Raw genomic sequence first — 19,194 nt, 5'->3', positions numbered from 1 at the left:
TTGACTCTCTTACACATGCGCTTTTTTTCCCTGCCAACCTAACACACTGGCATCTATTTATATGGTTAATTAAATTTAAAAAGGAGGAATTTATAGCAAGATAAACTGCATTCAAAATAACTTTAAAATACACAAAATACCTGGGAATAATCTACCAAGGTTCATTCATGACTTATATAACTACAAAGCATTATTTATGGATGGGATGGATATACCAACATAATAAAAATGACAACAGCAACTAATTATAGATTCTGTATTATGCAATCTAACTTACAAGTATTTATTTATAAAAGTAGAAAGAATAGCAATTTATTTGAAAGAAAAAAGGTCTACAATCTTGAGGAAAATTAATTAAATAAAACCATGTGGGAATGAATATGACCTAACACCATCAGATCTAAAACTATTATTATAAAAATAACCATCAAAACTATTTGATAGTAGTTGAAAAATAGATCAGTGGAACAGACTACATAAGCACAACTAAAAAATAAATGAACACAGCAGCCCAGTATTCAATAAACTTCAAATATAAACTACTGAACTTCTTATTTGACAAGAACTGCTAAGAAAAGTGGAAAATGATGTGGAAGAACATAAATTTAAACTAGTACTTATGATATGTAAGACAGTAGGCTCCAAATAGATGAGACATAAATAGTCACATTTTTAAAAAAATAGAAGAAAATGCAAGATGATACTATTAACAACCATTACTATAGTGGGAATTCTTTTATAAAAAAGGGATAAAAGTGACAGACAAAATAGACAACTCTGACTACGGAAAATTTTTAAAAATGGAATCAACAAAAAAATCAAAGCAGCTAGAATAAGAGAAAATGTCAAGGGGGGAAAATCTCGTCAGATCTGATAACTCTTAATACTTCAGTGGAACTCACTGATGCAAGTATTTCTGCTAACAATATAGAACACAATCTATTCCTGCTTGTATACTCTATTGCAACTATAGTTCATACGCTCCCCTAAATTTTCCAGGGGGAGGGATTTACCTAAAGTTGTAGGGTGCTATTCTTGCATGGGCTGTCAGTTATTCCTTATCCTACACATGATAATATCACACTTTCATTTTTTATAAAATATTTCTTGGATAATATCCTTTAACTTATTTCTTCCCTGGTTTCCTTCAAGTCCCAGCTAAAATCCTTAGGACAGGAAGTCCTTCCTAATACTTCTTGATTCTACTGCCTTTCCCCTGTTAGTTATTTTCTATTTGTCTTGTAAATAGCTTATTTGCACATTGTTTTTGCTTGCTGTCTCCCCCATTAATTGTGAGCTTCTTGAAAACAGGGACTATCTTTTGCTTTCTGAGCCCAGCTCACTGTACATTTATACTATCTATATAAAAGAGATACACCCCCCCCGAAAGACAAGGGGTGGGGGGGGGGAAGAGAGGAGAGAGGGAGAGACAGAGGAGAGAAGACATGGATGTATTCTATAGGTTGTCCTAACTGAATGACATAATCCTAGCAATAGGCATTATTCATCTATTTGGTTTTTCCTGTCTGAATAATTAGGTCAAAGTCTAGAGAGTGATTAGAGATCTCATTTAGGAGACTCTGCAACGTTCTGGTGCTTAAAGCAATCAACACAATGCCAAAAGGAACACCTGGAAGACCTTACCATCTACAAGTAATCCTTTTTTAATTTGAACTCTGATAGATCTCCCTCCATTACAGTGTTGAACACTTTTGACAGGCATACATTTCCCTATTTAATGTTCTACTTGATACTGGTAATCAGAAGGTCAAACAAAGTTACCTTCTTTGTTTATATCTTTCAAAGAACTTCATATAATTATGACATGCATGGGAGACAAACTGTTGTAGAACTTTTAAGGTGGCATTTGCTCTACCAAATCAAATGCCTTTCTACTCAACAATGGGATCCTGTATTTTGAACATCTTTTGAAAATCTGCACGATGGCAGAAATGTAGTCTACTGTAGAATATCATACATGTTAAAGCTTACTAATACCTTTTAATACCTTCAATAAGCCTGTCTTTGATGCATTCAAAAATCTACGTAGATGGGAAAGTATTTCACCTTTTAAAAAAATGTAAACAATCTTTTCCCCATTCTTAGCATCTTTCCCTCCTTTACATACACTAAGAAATGACTCCTCAATTCCCTCAAGATCGTGTTGATCAAATATAAAACAGAGTCTGTGTTGAATACTTCTACCAGGTTGTTTTCTTCAGCAGCAATTCTGCTTTCTCAAAAAAATACAACTAAGACTATCTTTGATGGTGAAAAGAATTTGTTATAAAAATTTTGATCTTCATTAAAAAGTTAAAACTTGGAATTTAAAGAATGTGTATTATATAACCAGAAATGAGGTGGTATGTGTCTGTATGTTTTGTGTGTGCATGTGGGTTTTATGAAAAATCCACAAAAGTCTGAATAAGACACCATACTACAGTTGTACAGTCTTAATCCTGCATTTTTTTGACCATAAAATGTATGATGGTGCTTATTACCAAAGATATGAGGGGCTTAGGGTTACAGAAAATTCACTTCTTGACATTAAACAACTTGGACAAATATTTTACTTAATAGACTAATAGATAATAAACTTCCACCTCTATAGAATTTGTAAGGACTAACTAGCAGTTTAAACTTCAGGGGCAAGGTTCCTAAAAATTAAGTTGACTAAATAAAACATTTTGGGTACGCTTAAAAAAACATTTCTAAGGCTCCATTATAAATTGAATTCATAGTCTTTTGAATGACTCTAATTTTTAAGGTACATAAAATATGTTTGTAAAATGATGTTCAAATATCAGAATGTACTAGGAACACCTGAAATAAGATAAGCACAGAAAATTTCCCAACTGGAGGAAAGCTGAAGCCCTAATGCTAATAGTCCTTGAAATTTTTTTTAACGTGTCTTTTTTTTTGGGAAACAAGCAGTTGGATTGGTTAAGCTTTTGATTTTTTAATATTAAGAGTGTTGTTTAAAAGGTTTTTATATGCTTACATGGTTTCTTTTGAATAGGTGAAAAGATAATGAAAATTATTTTCAGGTTCTTTGAAATGACTGAAAAGGGGAAAACAAACATTTTAAAATACAGTAGAACTTTGAATACCTTTTAGTAAGTAATTATAAATTTTACTTCAGGTTTTCCTTAATGGGTGAAAAATAGTTTATAATTTTTCTAGTTAAATTCAACTATAACCATTAGTAATTATGGAGCTGGTAATTACAACCTACAGGGGGAAAAATTCATATTAAGAACTCCAGTTATTTTTAAGCAACAATTTGAAGTTTCAAGAGCATCAACTTCTGTGTTCATGTTTTATAAGATGCATTAAGTTCTGGAATTGTGTTTCTGATGAATGTAATGTTGATAAAGAATATGCAGAAAATAAATTACACAGCCAAAAAAAAAATTTAGATCTTGTCCATCCTTTGTCTGTATTTTCTTCCACTATCATCCATCTATCCATTCTGGATGACTTAATTGGGTCTCTCCAAAGTTTTCTTTAAGCCTGTTTTTCATTTCTTTCTGTTTTAAGGAGTGATATGCTATTGCTCATAAGCTTTCACCAAGATTTAACAAATGAGCTTATATTCCTAACTAATGTTGACTGTTGCTCCTCCACTTGACAAGCATATCAACTGTTTGCTGACTGATGGTTTTTAGGATATTTTGGTCTCCCTGCTTTGGTAATTAATTTATATTGATTAAGCTTCTATGCAAAATTGCTAGTCCTGTCATTTGTTTCCTATTTTTTTTTAACCATCTTATTTATGATGAGTTATGGGTCATTCATTTATTTATTTCACTGTACACCAAATGGGAATTTGTTAAGAAGCTCAGACAGAGTTCTCAGTCTGAATTTCCCTCCCTGGATCCCAAGACCCAATATGATTTAGTTGTACTGAAGTAGGCACTTCACAGTTGGAGCAGACACTTAATTTTTAACTCCTAAATCAGGCCATGCTGCCTCCTCAGTCGTAATAGCCTGAGCAGTTCTAATAGGGCAAGGAAAGGGATAGATGGCATACAATCCTGCTGCTGGTATGGCAGCTCTACTTTTACTTTACTTAGAAAAATATAGTTCTTCACTTTCTAGGGAGCAAGACTGAGAAAAAAGGTTCTCAGTAAGAAGAGGCAGCTGGACAGGCCGCTGGGGCCAGTTCTATCAATCCTAATATGATGTGTTATTTAAATAGCATGAGTTGGTATTATTTAATTGCATGGCATATATTTTTCCTTATTTCTGTGACACTCATTGGAGCATAAGCTGCTATTTCTTTGGCAGTCTTTTTTCAAATGCATATCATGAGTACCAACATCTTCTCATGTTACTTTGGACCTGTGATAAAAGCAACTCTACCAATTCCTTTAGTTATCTCTCCCAATAGAACCTATAAGCCACTCTTCCATTTAGCTGTACTTTCCTGGTGTCTTGTTTTGTTTATAGTGAGAGTATCAAGATTGCTAATATTCATTACCTTCAGTAGCATGCCTAACCACTGGTCTATGCATAAACATCTCTATCTTTAGTGTATCAACAGCTAAGTTAATGTTTATAGATATTCTAAAACTTGTGTGATTCTTATTACTTTTTCTCTGATAAAAGTCTGATATACAACATATTAGCAATTTACACATACATATCAAACTAGGAGCCATTGCCTGGTGGAATGAGGCACCTAGGTGGCACAGTAAACTGAGTGCTGGATCCAGAGTTTGCAACACCTGAGTTCAAATCTGGCATCAGGCACTTATTAGGTAGGCAAGTCACTTAACCTGTCTGCCTCAATTTCATCATCAATAAAACAGGAATAATAATAACATCTAATTGTTAAGAGTTGTTGTGTTGATAAAATGAGGTAATACTTGTAAAGAGCACTGCAAAGCTTAAAGTGCTGCACAAATGCTAGGTAGCTATTAATGGATAGAGTCAAACAGCATCAAAAAGCAGTTTTGAAAAGAATACAAGTAATTAGTACTAAAGAACAGAAAAATTAAAAAGTGGAATAGACTAACATAAGCAAAATTCAGAAGTAAGCACCCAGTGTTAGCTAAACTAAAGAGCATAAACCAGCAGCAAAAGTACTGAATAGAGGATTAGACAAAACTGCTGGGAAAACTAGAAAGTATTTGACTGTACATTACAATAAATTCCAAATGAAGTTAGCTAAAAATAAGAAGTAGCATTATGCAAATGTTAAGATAATCAGCAGTAATTAGATTTTACCATGAGACAGAAGTGACCCAAAAAAAAGACAAAACAAATAACAGTGACTTAATTAAACAACCTTTGCCCCCCCCCCAAAAAATAAAAAAAAACCAATGCAAGGAGAATATGAAAAAACTATTTATGGAGAAAATGATTTTTGGATTAATTATCTCATCTAAAAGTCAGATATTTTAAGATACACAGAGAACTGAGAAAAATAAAGTCTAAGATTCATTCCCTAGTGAATAAACTGTGAAAGTATATAAGCAATTTTCAAAAGAAAAATTGAAAATCATTTTTAAAAGTTGTCCAAAATTATTAATAATTAGAAATCTAAACAACTCTTGAGTTCTGACCTCATACATATTAAATTGGCAAAGAGAAGTTGATGAGAAATATTAGTGTTGAAGGAGAGTGTAAAAACACTATTGTACCAATGGTGTCACTGTGAACTATTTAGAATTATGCAAGAAGTTATTAACATTATCATACTCTTTGACATAACATTTGGAGTAAAAAACTGGAAACGAATAGGTACCCACTGATAGGGGTATGTGAATGTAACGGAAAATTAGTGTGCTATTACAAACATATAGTTGTAAAAGAAAATTTTTATGGGAGAAGGGGCAGGAGGAGATGGACTTGAGCTGAATAAAGAAATCAAGTATAAATCAACTATAAAAGTGATCTGGAAGACTTTGGAATTGTGAGGGCCAGAGACTGAATTTGAGGAGGAGAAATTTTAGAACACTTGAAAAGTTAAAGGACAAGAAGTGTTGGAGGTGGAGAAAAAAGTGTTAGAGAGTTAAAAAAAAAAGATGTCCTAGAGGTAAGTAAGAACTTGATCTAAAGGAGAAGCAAGGTGATGGAGAAGAATCTTAGTAGAAGGAACTGGGAAAGGAAAGAATTTTGGACAGAGGATGAAAACCCAAGGTGAAGGAGAAACAGCAGCAATGCCTTAAGATGAATAAAGAAAAGGAAGAGAAGTGGAAAAAGAAAAAAGACTCAATGAAAAAGTAGCTGATAAGATGAGGCAAGTAAAATAAACTGCCTAGACAAGTAAGAGGTTAGAGAGGGGAAAACGATGTACGTGGCATTTATGAGAAACCAAAGAGATTATCAAGTATTAACGAAATGATGTAGTAACAAATCTGGAGTTATGTTCACCCAAAAGCAGTTTGCAATTGTGATTTTATAGAAGAGTTACTAGCAAGAAAGACAAAACTTAGTAAGAACCTTACTTCTAGCAAGTATGGCAAGAAGGGAATATTTTGCAGTTGCCTACACTGATTATGCAGTGTTTACATTTCTTTTGACAACCAAGTGACTGCTAAGAGCTGACTGGTTCCTGATCATTAAAAAAAAAAAAAAAGAATGGAGAAAGAACATTCAACTTTCTAGGTTACCAGGGACAAAATCTTCACTTGAAAACTGGAAGAACTTCAGTGTAAAAACTGAGAAGGGAAAAGGGAAAGAAGAAGTAAAAGGAAATCTTGACCTATGTCAGGAGGCTGGAATGACATCACAAAAAAAGAGCTAAAACAAGGCAGATTTTAGTTATAAAACTAATTTGGGGGCGCTCTTAAAGAAAAGGGAGCTAGATGCTCAAAGTTCGCTATTGTCCTCAAAGGAACGATTATTATATAATTCTAAATACTTTGTCAGGTGAGATTACTTAATAGCTAGAAACCAGCAGTAGTGATGATTCCTGCTGAGGTGATATTTAGGTACCTACTTAATGACCTGATAACAAAAAATGTATGTGGTCTTCCCAAAATATGCATTCACATAATCTACAAAGATGTGTCAAAATAAATATTGTCCTCTTTACATGATTCATCTGGGTATAAGTGATAATGCCAGAAGAAATATAAACATTGTTCAAGATTATAAAGCTCTGGGCAAGACTTGAGACAAAAGGTCACTGTTGCTAAAGAGAACAAAGGAATAGGAGAAAAAAAACACTTTTATTATGTGAAAAATTGGTTAAGAAGCAAGTATCTGTGAATGGGATTTAAATCTCTGGATCATGTCTTAAAATAAAGGAACAAGCTCTTGGACAGGCATGAGACATAAACCCAGAGGGGTGATGGTGGCAGCTTTTATCAGCTTGAGAGCTGACTGTTAAAGTTTTCAGTGTGAGGATTTATACCTCAGAAATCCACAAATGCTAGAAATCAGGGCTTGATCTGTTATCTTGTTATTTGTCTAGACATAACAAAGTGATGAAGAAAATGTTAATGATGACTATTGAACTTAAAGGTGTGTTGTACACACATATTTTCCTCCTGAAGAGCCAGTTCTTAAACATTTACCACCACACTCTTGGACATCCCTAACTAGGGCTAGTAAGAAATTAACTGCCCAAATTCTTGTACACCAAATCAAAAGAATTATAAAATAAAAAGGGAAAAATCCTACCTAAGGATCAAGCTAGACAGCTACAATGTAAGAATGCTAACTGATGTACCCAGAAGATCAAATGGTAAAATCTAAGAAAAGAATCAGCAATAAAATCAATGGCCTCAGATGTCCTTACATATTTGCACAAAGGATGGGCAAAAAACAACATGAACCAGAGACCCTAGGACAGTGAGGAAAATATGACCTCATGGCTCAAATAGCTGATACACAGGGGATGACACCCCTGACTGGAATATGGCTCTGGAAGAATATACCTTATTCAAAAGAAACAGTGGGGTGGGATAACATAAGAAAATATAATCAGGCCAAAGTTCCAGCATGAAACAGTAGGGAAGGAGCCCAGCAAGCACCAATTATGAACTTGGCCCCCAGCATCTTAGCCAATCACTGTCCCCATAAGCCATGAAAAACAGGCTATGAAGTGAGGGATGCTGATTACACATCAGAAGCAAGGCTATTTCTGCATAAAAGTAGAAGAGCAAGTCAACCAAGTTGCAATGCTGTTTACCACACAAATCTCACAGATGCTGGTGCCTGTGTTGGTATTAGTGGATGTTGTGTGATACAAGATTTTATGGGTCGGGATGTAGCTCACTCCCTTACCTACAAACATCTGAGGAATCTCTCTGGTAATTGTGATCCACACACTAGCCAACAGTCCAAGAGCTCTTCAGAATTTGTGCGTTGTGTCAAGGATTGTCGTTTTCCTTTCCTGGTATAGTTACAGACTTACAAAACAATCTAAATAATGAAGAATGGATATGACAGACCCTCTTATCTCTCTAATCAAGTCCCAAATTGAGCCCTCTTTGATTAACAGCTTCAAACATGGGGTGAAATGAGCAAGACGAAATTTAGTAGGGATAAATGTAAAAATTACAAGTGAGTCATACCAAGCTTCTTAATGACAAGGTTTTTTGTTTTCTCGCCTTTCTTTGTATCCTCGATGCTTAGTACAGTGCACGGCACCTAGTAGGCACTTAATAAATGTTTACTTGTTGACCTGATCTGACTAAAAAATAAATTTCACAAGCATAAGACAGAGGAGAAATAGTAGTTTGTTTGAAAAAAAGGGGGGGGGGCAGTGTTTAGTGGACTGCTAGTTCAATATGAATCAAATTGTGGTATGTGGCCAAGAAAGTGAATGTGACCTTAGGTTACAATGACAGAGTCATAACTCCAAGAACAGTTTTGTTGTATTCCACCTTTGTTAGACCCTGTCTATTCATTTCTAAGCGACACATTTCATGAAGTACAAAGATAATCTGGAAAGCATCCAGAGGAAGGCAACCATGATGATGAAAGGCTTCAAGGCGAATTCTGAAGGAACTGGGCATACTTAACTAGGGGAAGAAAAAATTTAGGGGACACATGAGACCTGCTTTCAAGCATCTGAAGGGGTATCACCTGGAACAGAGAATAGACATGTTCTCCTAGCCTTTACGAGTAATACAGAAATGGGTAGAAGTTTCAAAAAAGCAAATTTAGGCCAAATTAGAGCTATTAAAAAAAATGAAATGGGTTGCCTTCAGCAAGTAATGTTTTCCTCCTCATTGGAGGTCTTCAACCTGGGGAGACTTGTATGAAATAAAAAAAAGCATACAGAAAGCAAAGTAGAAGAAAACTACATACGATTACAATGATATAAATGAACACAACACCAAAACCCAGCATAATTCAACTTAAATGCAACGACCAATACTGATTTCAGAAGGCAAATGATTAGATTTGGGGGGGGAAAAAGACAACCTCCTCCCTTTTTACTAGATATTGCTTATGTTGTTTAATAGGAGTCATTGTGTTGGTTAGTTTTATTTAAAGATTTATCTTTCCTACATAGAAGAGATCAATAGGGGGAAAGTTTATTTGGTGAAATAATTCTGGCATGAAAGATAGAAGGCATCAATAAAAGCAATGAAAGGAAAAATGTGTTATACACAAAAGGAGAGATATACACACTCTATCTATGGATACACCCTATGAATGACATTTGCATATTATGAGCAAACCTCACCATAATGTTACAAAATACAATTGCCCTGCCAGGATTAGAGGTAGAACAGTTTCTTTTGAAGCTAACTGCCACATATTATGTGGTTCTGCAAAACTCTGTATTTTTCACAATCAATTAATACTTTTCAATAGGCCAAAAATGCATCTGTATGTGGGCTCCTAGAAAATACATTTTTAGTTTTACTCAGATTGTCCTTTGGAAATTCATGACACAGTAAGTTTATGGGAAAAAATTACAACCTATTACCTGAGAGTCTTGCCGTTTCTTAATTGCATGCTTATACAATTTGTGTAGTTTTCTTGCATCAAATTCTGTGAACTTGGACACAAAAATCCACAAATTCCTAGGAGAAAAAAAAGATTCTTTATCTTTACGTAGAATAATTTAAGAAAAAAATTCATGTTTCTTGTTCTCTTCACCTCATTCAATGGAAGATAGACTCCCTCAAACTGCAGACACGGTATCTGAGAAGACACATACACAACAGGCTTCCAAAAAGAACTCCTACATCTTACATCATTTACAATGGAAAGTAGTGATGACATTTGAACTTTTAAATCTCAAAGGACATCTTCTTAACCTATGTAAGGCGTGTCAGTCTGCTTTCAGCTACTTTTCAGATTTATCTCACACTACTGTTTTTCAACACACCGTTGCATTCCAGCCAAATTGACCCACTCACTACTCCCCAAAGTTAGTATTCTGTCATCAAACTTTTGCATAGGCTGTGTTGTATGCCTACTGATCAAAAGAAGTAAACAAGCAAACTGTACAGTAAACAAAAAACCACATACTATGTGCCAGGCCCTGTGCTAAGTGCTTTACAAATATTATCTCATTTGAATCTCATATCAATGCTGGAAAGTAGGTTCTATTATTATCTCCATTTCTTAGTTGAGGAAACCAAAGCCAACAAAGATTAAATGACTTGCCCAGGGTCATATGGCTAGAAAGTATCTGAAGTTGGATTTGAATTCAAAGGTTCTATACACACAAAAAAAATTTGTTAAAGCATTTTTTATAGTAGCAAAAAACTAAAAATTAAGTGTTCATTAAATGGGGAAGGGCTAAAATTCAGTGTAACTTGGGAAGACTTGTATGACTTGATAAAAAGCAAAGTAAAAAAGTAGAGAACAATTTACATAAGAAACCAAGTAATATAAAGGAATTAAGTCTGAAAAAGATCAAAACTCGCATCAATCCAGTAAGCAATCATGACTGCAGAGGAATGATAGTGAAACATACTCCTTCCCCTCTCTTAAAAGGATGCTGGACTAGAGATGTGAAATGAAGCATAAAATATTCAGATATGGTCAATGAGTCAGTTTGTTTTCTTAATTAAACTTCTTTGCTCCAAGGTAAGTTTCTATATTTCTTTTGCTCCAAGGAGGAATTAAAAAAGAGATGAATTAATATTTAGCAGAATCACCTCCAATGTAATTTCAAAGATGGATTTTTGTTGATTTTGTGGATTAAAAATGCAATTGACATGACAACAGTTATTTGTCACTTGCTTTTTCAAAGGTACATCTGCCACCTAGTGGTTTAATGCAAAAACATAGAATGATATACAATAATGCCACACTACAATATCAATATAAAGAGAAATATGGCTTTGAAATTAATTTAAGTTACTTTTAAAGCAATTTACACAGCTTAACAAAGTTACAAAAACTTCACAAAGCTGAAGGGGATAAACTGAAACACACAACAATATGCAAATGGATAATTACCTAATTATAGCTTAAGACTGAAAAATATCACTTACTTTCTCCACTGCTTAATTTGTTCAGGATTTGTATATTCTTTTAGACATTCAGTGATATGATCACCAATTTTGATTAGACACTGTCTAGTATGTTCCAGCTGTTCTCTTTCTGAAAGCCCCTTTTCAGGTCTATCAAGCTGTTTCAGGGCTGCTTTGACAGGCCTCATTCTTTCTTTGCACTATAAAATGGGGAGGGGAAAAAAAAGGATAATATGTGTTAAAAAGGTGAATTCTAAAATATCATTCATCTTTTAAATTATATTTATAATTGATAAATATAGCATTATTCCAAACCAGATTAAACAATAAAACTCACTTCACGGTTCTTAAAAGTCTGTTTTACTCCAGGTTTTCTTTGTAAAAGTAATAACTTATACATAGTCTGAAATCACTATATTTAAATATAGTAAAAGTACTGAATTATACTTGACACAATTTTAAAAAAATTTACACTAGTGGATACAACTTTAAAGTCTCTTAGATATATACTATAAGGAGACAATTTTTTTTACAATATAATGATCTTCAGTTTTCTATAATAATTAAGGTATATATCCTTTCAAAGAAATGAAAATCAATGGTAAAGGTTCATATCCTGATATATGTTACAAATCAATGTTTACATGCCTATCATAAAATCTATATGTCATTAATAAATATGATAAATACCTATATTGCTTAAAAATTACCATGGCAAAATGCCAGTTAAAGGCTACCTACTTGTGCTGAACCTGCTGCTGTTAGTTACTGTCCTAGATCTCCAAGTGAAGTTCTTTAAGGGAGTCTTTCTAGGTGACAACCTGGGTGCAAAGTGCTTTCCTTTTTATCACTTTGGTAGTGGGTCCAATGGCATTATATTCTTGGCAATTTTTTTTTCTTCTAGAATAACACTTATTTGGACATGCACACCAGATGAAGAAATGACCTAACAAAGTGTTTGGCCTTTTTTTACTAATCATTTAACACTGCTCTAATTGTCAAGATGAGCCACTTCAGAAAAATAAAACAAAAGACTACTCTCAGATGATGTCTTGGCCTATAGAATCAGTGAATCCAAGATTCATCGTGTAAATAACGCTTTCATGCCACAACTGACTGAAACTACAACCACAGTAGGATTTCTGGTTGATGGAGAGTTCACCAATTTAAGTATGCACTTTCTTAGAGGCACAAATTCTACACCATTTGGCAAACTAGAAACATATAGTAGAGTTACAGGGACTGAAGTTGTTCAACACAAGGCAGGTATCAGATGTTTTTAGACTAGATTCCTAAAACGTGACTGTAAGTGGGAAGTGCAGCTACCAAAGTCTAAGTTATAAAAAATCACAGGAATGTACATGAATTATGACTTGGTTTTTGCTTTCACCTTTTAATGGCATGGCAGTAATGGGTACTGGCATAAATTTTATTCATTTTTAGAGCACTGGCTGCTAAATGGGGTGGAATGGGTAGTAAAGCCAACTTGTCAACCCTTAGAATTAGCCCTTTGAACTTATTCAGGTTCATTCAATGCCATTCATCAAAATTTACCAAGTACATACTTTGTACAACACACTGCACTATTAACTAGGGGAGATACATAATTTAGACCCAGTCTCTGTTCTCATGGAGCCTATAGCTTAATAGGGGCATATGACAATGTGTATTCAGTAAGTATTTGAGAAAACAGCAGAACAAAGTTCTATGTGAGGGGGATGATCACCATGTTATTGGTGGTTTCACAAATGGTATGATATTTGAGTATGGAAGTAGTCCTCCAGCAGTACCTATGTATATTCTATTGCACCAAAATGTGAATAAAGAAAGTGGCTAATGAGAAGTCAACAGGCATAAGAGTTGTAAATGGTGCTGAGGACAAGATAGGGAATACACTGTCTTTATCTGTATGGACTAATGGACAATTAGATTTGGTGCCTAGCACATCATATAGTTTGGGAACTTAATGAATATTTGTTGAATTAAATTTGGCAAAAAGGGTTCTCCTTTTTTGGATTTTGAGAGAAAAGTATCAGTAAATAGGTGGAAAAAAAACAGATTTTAGGGGGTTAATTAATCAATGGTCGATAAGGAAATGAAGGAGGAATAAAATACTGCCTAGATATGCTTGGTAGAGGAGGAGAGACAGAATTAAAAGATCAACATCAAAGAATGATTGAGAACAAAAGATGGGAAATAATGAGATCTAAGGCACAAATGAAAGGAAGGTGGCAAACTCACCTTACGAGATGAGAAAAAAAAAGAATATAAGTGTAAACACAGAGCTACTTGAAGTAAAGAGGCCAGAGAGGCAATAATTCACTATGGGTGTCTTAAATCTCAGAACAGTAGCAGGTAAAAGTTTTATGATAAGAATGATAGGGATGAGGACAGTATGTTATAAGGTAATCCATGAGAAGACTAAAAGGAAATAATGAAGCATCTACTGTAATGCAGTGGAAGGAATGATGGATTTCAAGTCAGAAGAGTGGGATTCAAATCTTAGCTGTTACTATTATCTACATGAACGACCTTGGGCAAATTATTCAATTTCTCTGAGCCTCAAGTTCCTTGTTTGTAAAATGAGATTAGATGACACCTAAGGTGCCTTTTATTTGCAAATCCTATGAACCAGAAAACTGATAGTGAGACAGGACCATGTTTGTTCTAAGAGGTGAAGAGGGAGCACCTTCCAGGCATAAGCAGCAGCTTGTGCAAAGACATGGAGGCTGGAGATAAAATATCATGTACCATGGATAAGCTAGCAGACCAATTTGGCTGAAAGGTAGAATGACTGATAAGATGTAATGGGTAATCATCTTGGAAAGACAGGTCATAGTCAGACTGTCAAAAAGTCAAAGAAAGGAGTTTGTAGCTTATCTAAATGGCAATGAGGGATGGGGAACCTGTGTGTGTGTGTGTGTGCGCGCATGCGTGCGTGCAGGGCTGGGAACACTGAAGCTTCTTGATCAGGAGTGACATAATCAGATACTTTAGGAATATAACTATGATAGCTGTGTGGAGAATGGGTTGCAGAGGGAAAAAAATTGAATCAGGGGGACCAATTATGAGGCTATTGCAACAGTCCAGGTGGGAAGTGAAGGAAGCCTGGACTAGGGTGGTTGCAGTGTAAATAGAAACAGTGACTAACACATAGCAGGTAATTAATAAATATTGGCTGACTGAAGTGAAAGGAAATGGGGTCTCTAGACTTGGAAGTTCCGGAGATGACAGCTGAACACAAAGAGAGCTAATAAAATCACTGAGAGACAATATCCATCAAACCTTTAGATTCATTAGTTCCCTGCTTTTTGGAGCATATAGACCTCTTTCGTTTCCTTCATGATCTCATAATTTCACAACATTTATGTCAAAGCAGTCTTGTTTGACATGACAGTACATATTTAGATATCTAGCAAAGCACAATAAATCCTCATGAAAGCTATCTTTAGAGTCCATGTCCCAGACTGTCTTATAGGTAAGGCAACTTTATACAGCCTAACTAAATTCCCTTAGGGAGCAATCCAAGATGTACTCTTTTTTATCTTGAATTCCATCTACAATAAATGGTATTTTAAGTGAGGTGTTAGACTATTCTAGATGACAAATGATGTAATTAAGAAACAAAAGACCTTAGAATTAGGGGACAATTTAATAAAATACATCCCATGTCCTTACTGAAAATGTCCTATAAAAAAACTTTCTGTAAATGTTATAAATGCCATTATGATGGGAATCAATTTGAATTACAGCATTATTCAATTTAACTCTAATATAGTTTTTTTAATCTGCAAACTACAGAAACTAAATTATAAAAATACAGTTTCAATTGAAATAATATTAAAATAACTCAACGCTGAGAAAAAGCCTATTACTTACAACACTGAATGTCTTCTGGTCCAGCTCCTCAGAATCCTCAGATATAGGAACTGGTTCACCACTTGCAGTGATATGAACTGGAGCATCTGAAATTGTGGATTTCTTAGATTTTTCTTTGCTATCAGATTTGGTTTCACTGAGCTAAGAGGAAAAAAAAAAACAAAATAATTCTAGAAAACTGACTAGAGCAAAAAATGTACCTTTCTAAACTTTAGACTCAATAGTACTTATTCTCACTAAATTTCTTAAAATCCTACCTTCCCCAAATTTAACCAGAGAAATGAAAAATGAAGAAAATGTGTAAACTTCCTGTAATTTCTTTCTATATTAAGTGACCTTTGGTAAGTCACTTAACCTCTCTAAGCTTCAAATTTATTCATCTGTAAAAACAGGATAATAATATATTCACTAGTAATTCTTGTATTACCTACCCAAAAGGACTATTGTGAGGATTAAAATGAGACAATGTATGCAAAGTGTTTAGGTATAAAGTGCTACACATATATTATTTTTATATCAAGGACATATTATCAATTTGTTTCCAAACTGTTTTTCTTCTCTGCTGGAGGTAGAAATAATAAGGCCTTTAAGGGAAAGGTTTTCACCATAACTAAAATATTGGAGGAATTGTTGGACACTATTTCTTCCCCGGATATGAATATTTTATTCAATTTTCCATATTTTAAAGCTGCATAATGTGATTGTCATACCTTTTCTTCCTTTATGTCTTTGTCTTTCTGCATAGCTTCTTTTATTTTGCTTTCTCTTTTTTCTTTAATATCTTTTTCCTTTATATCTTTCTTATCCTCCTTTTCTTTTCTCTCCCTTTTAAGATCTCTCTTATTTTCCTTTTCTTTTGCTTCCCTTTTTTCTTCTTGTTCCTTCTTTATACAAACATCTGGCTCAGATTTTTCTTCACTGTCTTTTTCTGCTTTTACTTTTCTATTTGGATGTTTCACAGAAGTGATCTCATCCTGCAAAGTGCAAAATTTGCACCATATTACTAACCAAGTCTCAGCAATAGCTAACTAATTAAAAATTAATAATCCCTTCTACAATAAGGGGCACTTGCATGAATACGGAATCTGAATAAAAGGACTTCACATCCCATTGATACATGCAAGCTTTTCTTGTAATAAAATGAAAGCAAGCAACCCCATCAAATATTCATAATGAACTAGGAAGGAAAAAAATTCAAATGGCAAATATTTGAAAGAAAGGACTTTTAGTGATATGTAGAACTTTGCATAAATTGAGCCATGAAATATGAGTCATAAAGAGAAATTCCATGTGGGAAAACTATGGCAGATGACTTAACTCAAGTTATTAAGGTAAATAATCAATAAGAGACTCATCAAGTATCTTTAAAAGGGCAAAAAAAAAATTCAATGATTTTAAAAAACATTCTTACCTTGTCATCATCCTCATCAGATTTGTCTGAGGGCAATGGAGAAGAATCACTCCTTATTTCTTCTCTCGTTTTAACAGACTTCACCATTTTATTCTTCTTAGTCCTTATTTTCCTCCTCTTTGAATTTCCCTAAAAATAAGGATTTCACTTTCATACTAATCAACTCTCTAGATTCCATTTTGTAGAACTTACTTCATTACTAAATTTAAAATACTGAAACACCACAAATATTTACACCCACTTTTAATTTTTTTAGTGACAAGCAATTAACAATCATAAAAACAAATCCACAAAGATAATGGAGGTCAAGAAATAAATTATGTGGAATTCAATAACTCCCCAAATCTAAACCATAAATATTAATTGTAGTTGTTTCTATACTCAAAGAGTGAAGAGGTTAGGAACACTTTTCCTCCCAGGGCATGTATCAAAAGTAACAGTGAAAATTATTCCAAATTTCATGAATTTCCAATTGCTGCCCCTACTAGTCTTGGACAAAACTGAAAAGTCCATAGTTTATTTTCCTACCTCTCTTTTAGTAATCCTATCTCACCTCTAGGAAGTCATCTTCCCCAATACTAATACCTTCATGACTTCTGCCTAAATTTTCCTCTGCAATGTACCCACAAGCTCCCTTCTTCCAATCTCCATCATTTTTCTAAATGTAAACTTCTGCCTTCTCATTCTACCACAACACCCACCTAAAAAGGAGTCAGCTATATGGTATCCCGTTTCTGCTATTTTCTGTCCTAGGATTCATGATGGAAGTGAGATATTAAAAATTAAGGAACAAAAATGAGAAAAGTAAGAAAAATTACACTTCAGATAATAAAATTTTTGATCAAATTTATAGAAACCCAATAGTAAATGAATTGTACTTACTGAACCAGAAAGTCTCTGAGCTTCTTTTTTTGCCAGATCTTTATTAAGTAATTTAATGAGGTAGTCTGCTCGGGTCTGCAACTGCTTTGCTTGGGGTTTTTTATCAGGATCATCTGGTAGAATCTGAAAAATAACTAACTTTTAAAGTCTCCTCATATTAAATAATTAATAATAACAACAGTAATAATAATAATAGACAACATTTATGTAGTTCTTTAATGATTACCAAAAACTTTACATGTATTATATCATTTGGTTTTCTATGTAGCAACATTACTTATAAGAAGTTAAAAAAAAAGATGACGTGAAAAATCTGCTTTGACCCTTTTCCACAGGATAGGAAAGTTCCTGACTGTTCCATGGGAATGAACTCTCAAAGAATATAAAGCATTAAATAACAATAAAAAGAACTTCCTCAAAGATAGAATTATACTACTTTTCTAAAGACTCTCCAAAATGGGAAGAGATCAATGGTTTAAACCAGTAAAGGAGGAGAGAACTATTGTGAAATTTCTTTTTTTTTTTGTAGTCATAGAAGAGCTTTTAACTGGACACTTGATGTAATACTATGAGATAAAGAATATAGAATTCACTATAAATTTTCAGTATATAAAAAAGTTTAAATACTACACTATGCAGTGACTTCACAAAGTGTGTATGTATGTATGTACAGCCTCCTAAACACAGTGATAAATGATATCGCCTATATGGAGATTTCACAGCATGAATTTTACAGAGAGCTCTATAACAGGGATTTAGTAAATAACTTTATGAACATTTATTTTCTTTGAAGGCTAACTTTAATACAAATTTTAAAACCTTAAGTTTTTCCCTCTCTGACAATTCAAAATAAAATGATTATTAGATAATTGTTAGAAAGCTTTTTCCTTACCCCAAATATAAATCTAACTCTTCCCAAAGCCTACCTATTTTTGCTCCTAGTGGCTAGTTAAGAACAAGTCTAATCTCTGTTTAAGGTGACAGCTCTTTAAATACTTGAGTACAGCTATCATCCTTCCCCCTTTCCTAAAATGTAAAATGCTCAAAACTGAACACAATATTCCAGATGTGGTCACACCAATACAAAGTGTACTAATAGTATCATCTCCTTATTGCTGGGTATTATGCCTCTGACTTCCTAGTTTTTGATCCTCTGTGACTAGAAATCTAGGAATATGTTTAATGAAGGCAGGGAATTCAGCTATATTTCTTTTTCTTGTTTTTTTAAGATGCCAAGTCACACACTGTTGACTCATATTGAGTTTGTAATCTACTAATGATCTCTGATCTTTTATAAACTACTTTCTAATCATGTCTCCCTCAACTTATGTATTTGTGAGATGAATTTTTTAATCCAACTGGAAGACTTTATATTTCTTTCCATTAAATTACATTTATACAGCTCAACCCAATATTCTAACCTGTGGAGGTATTCTTGGATCCTAACTCTGATAACCAAGGTGTTAGTTAATTTTCCCATATTTATGTCATTTGTACATCTGGTAAATATGCAATCCGTGTTTTATCCAAATCACTGGAAGAGAAAAGATAAGTCTACTCTAATGACAATACTGGTTCTGTTTTTGCCTTTACTGATCTTTACCTGAGATATTCTTCACTACA

General features: G+C 33.9%; 1 protein-coding gene across 4 annotated transcripts in view; it reads right to left on the bottom strand.

The window, feature by feature from the left end:
- Positions 1-19,194, bottom strand: part of CHD1 (chromodomain helicase DNA binding protein 1) — a 122,204-nt gene that overhangs the window by 9,927 nt on the left and 93,083 nt on the right. For 2 of the 4 annotated variants that reach the window (XM_078153108.1, XM_078153109.1), the window contains 6 exons: positions 17,572-17,694; positions 16,690-16,818; positions 15,989-16,252; positions 15,279-15,419; positions 11,421-11,599; positions 9,899-9,995 (listed from right to left, as the gene is read on the bottom strand). In XM_078153108.1, the coding sequence (XP_078009234.1) occupies positions 9,899-9,995; positions 11,421-11,599; positions 15,279-15,419; positions 15,989-16,252; positions 16,690-16,818; positions 17,572-17,694 (933 nt within the window). The remainder of the gene's footprint in view (positions 1-9,898; positions 9,996-11,420; positions 11,600-15,278; positions 15,420-15,988; positions 16,253-16,689; positions 16,819-17,571; positions 17,695-19,194) is intronic. The other 2 variants (XM_021009211.2, XM_021009218.2) reach the window with 1 other exon arrangement.

Source organism: Phascolarctos cinereus, unplaced genomic scaffold (genome assembly GCF_003287225.1).
Source record: "Phascolarctos cinereus isolate Bilbo 61053 unplaced genomic scaffold, phaCin_HiC Scaffold_4;HRSCAF=312, whole genome shotgun sequence".
Taxonomy (NCBI): Eukaryota; Metazoa; Chordata; class Mammalia; order Diprotodontia; family Phascolarctidae; genus Phascolarctos; species Phascolarctos cinereus.
This window is presented reverse-complemented; position numbering and strand designations above follow the sequence as displayed.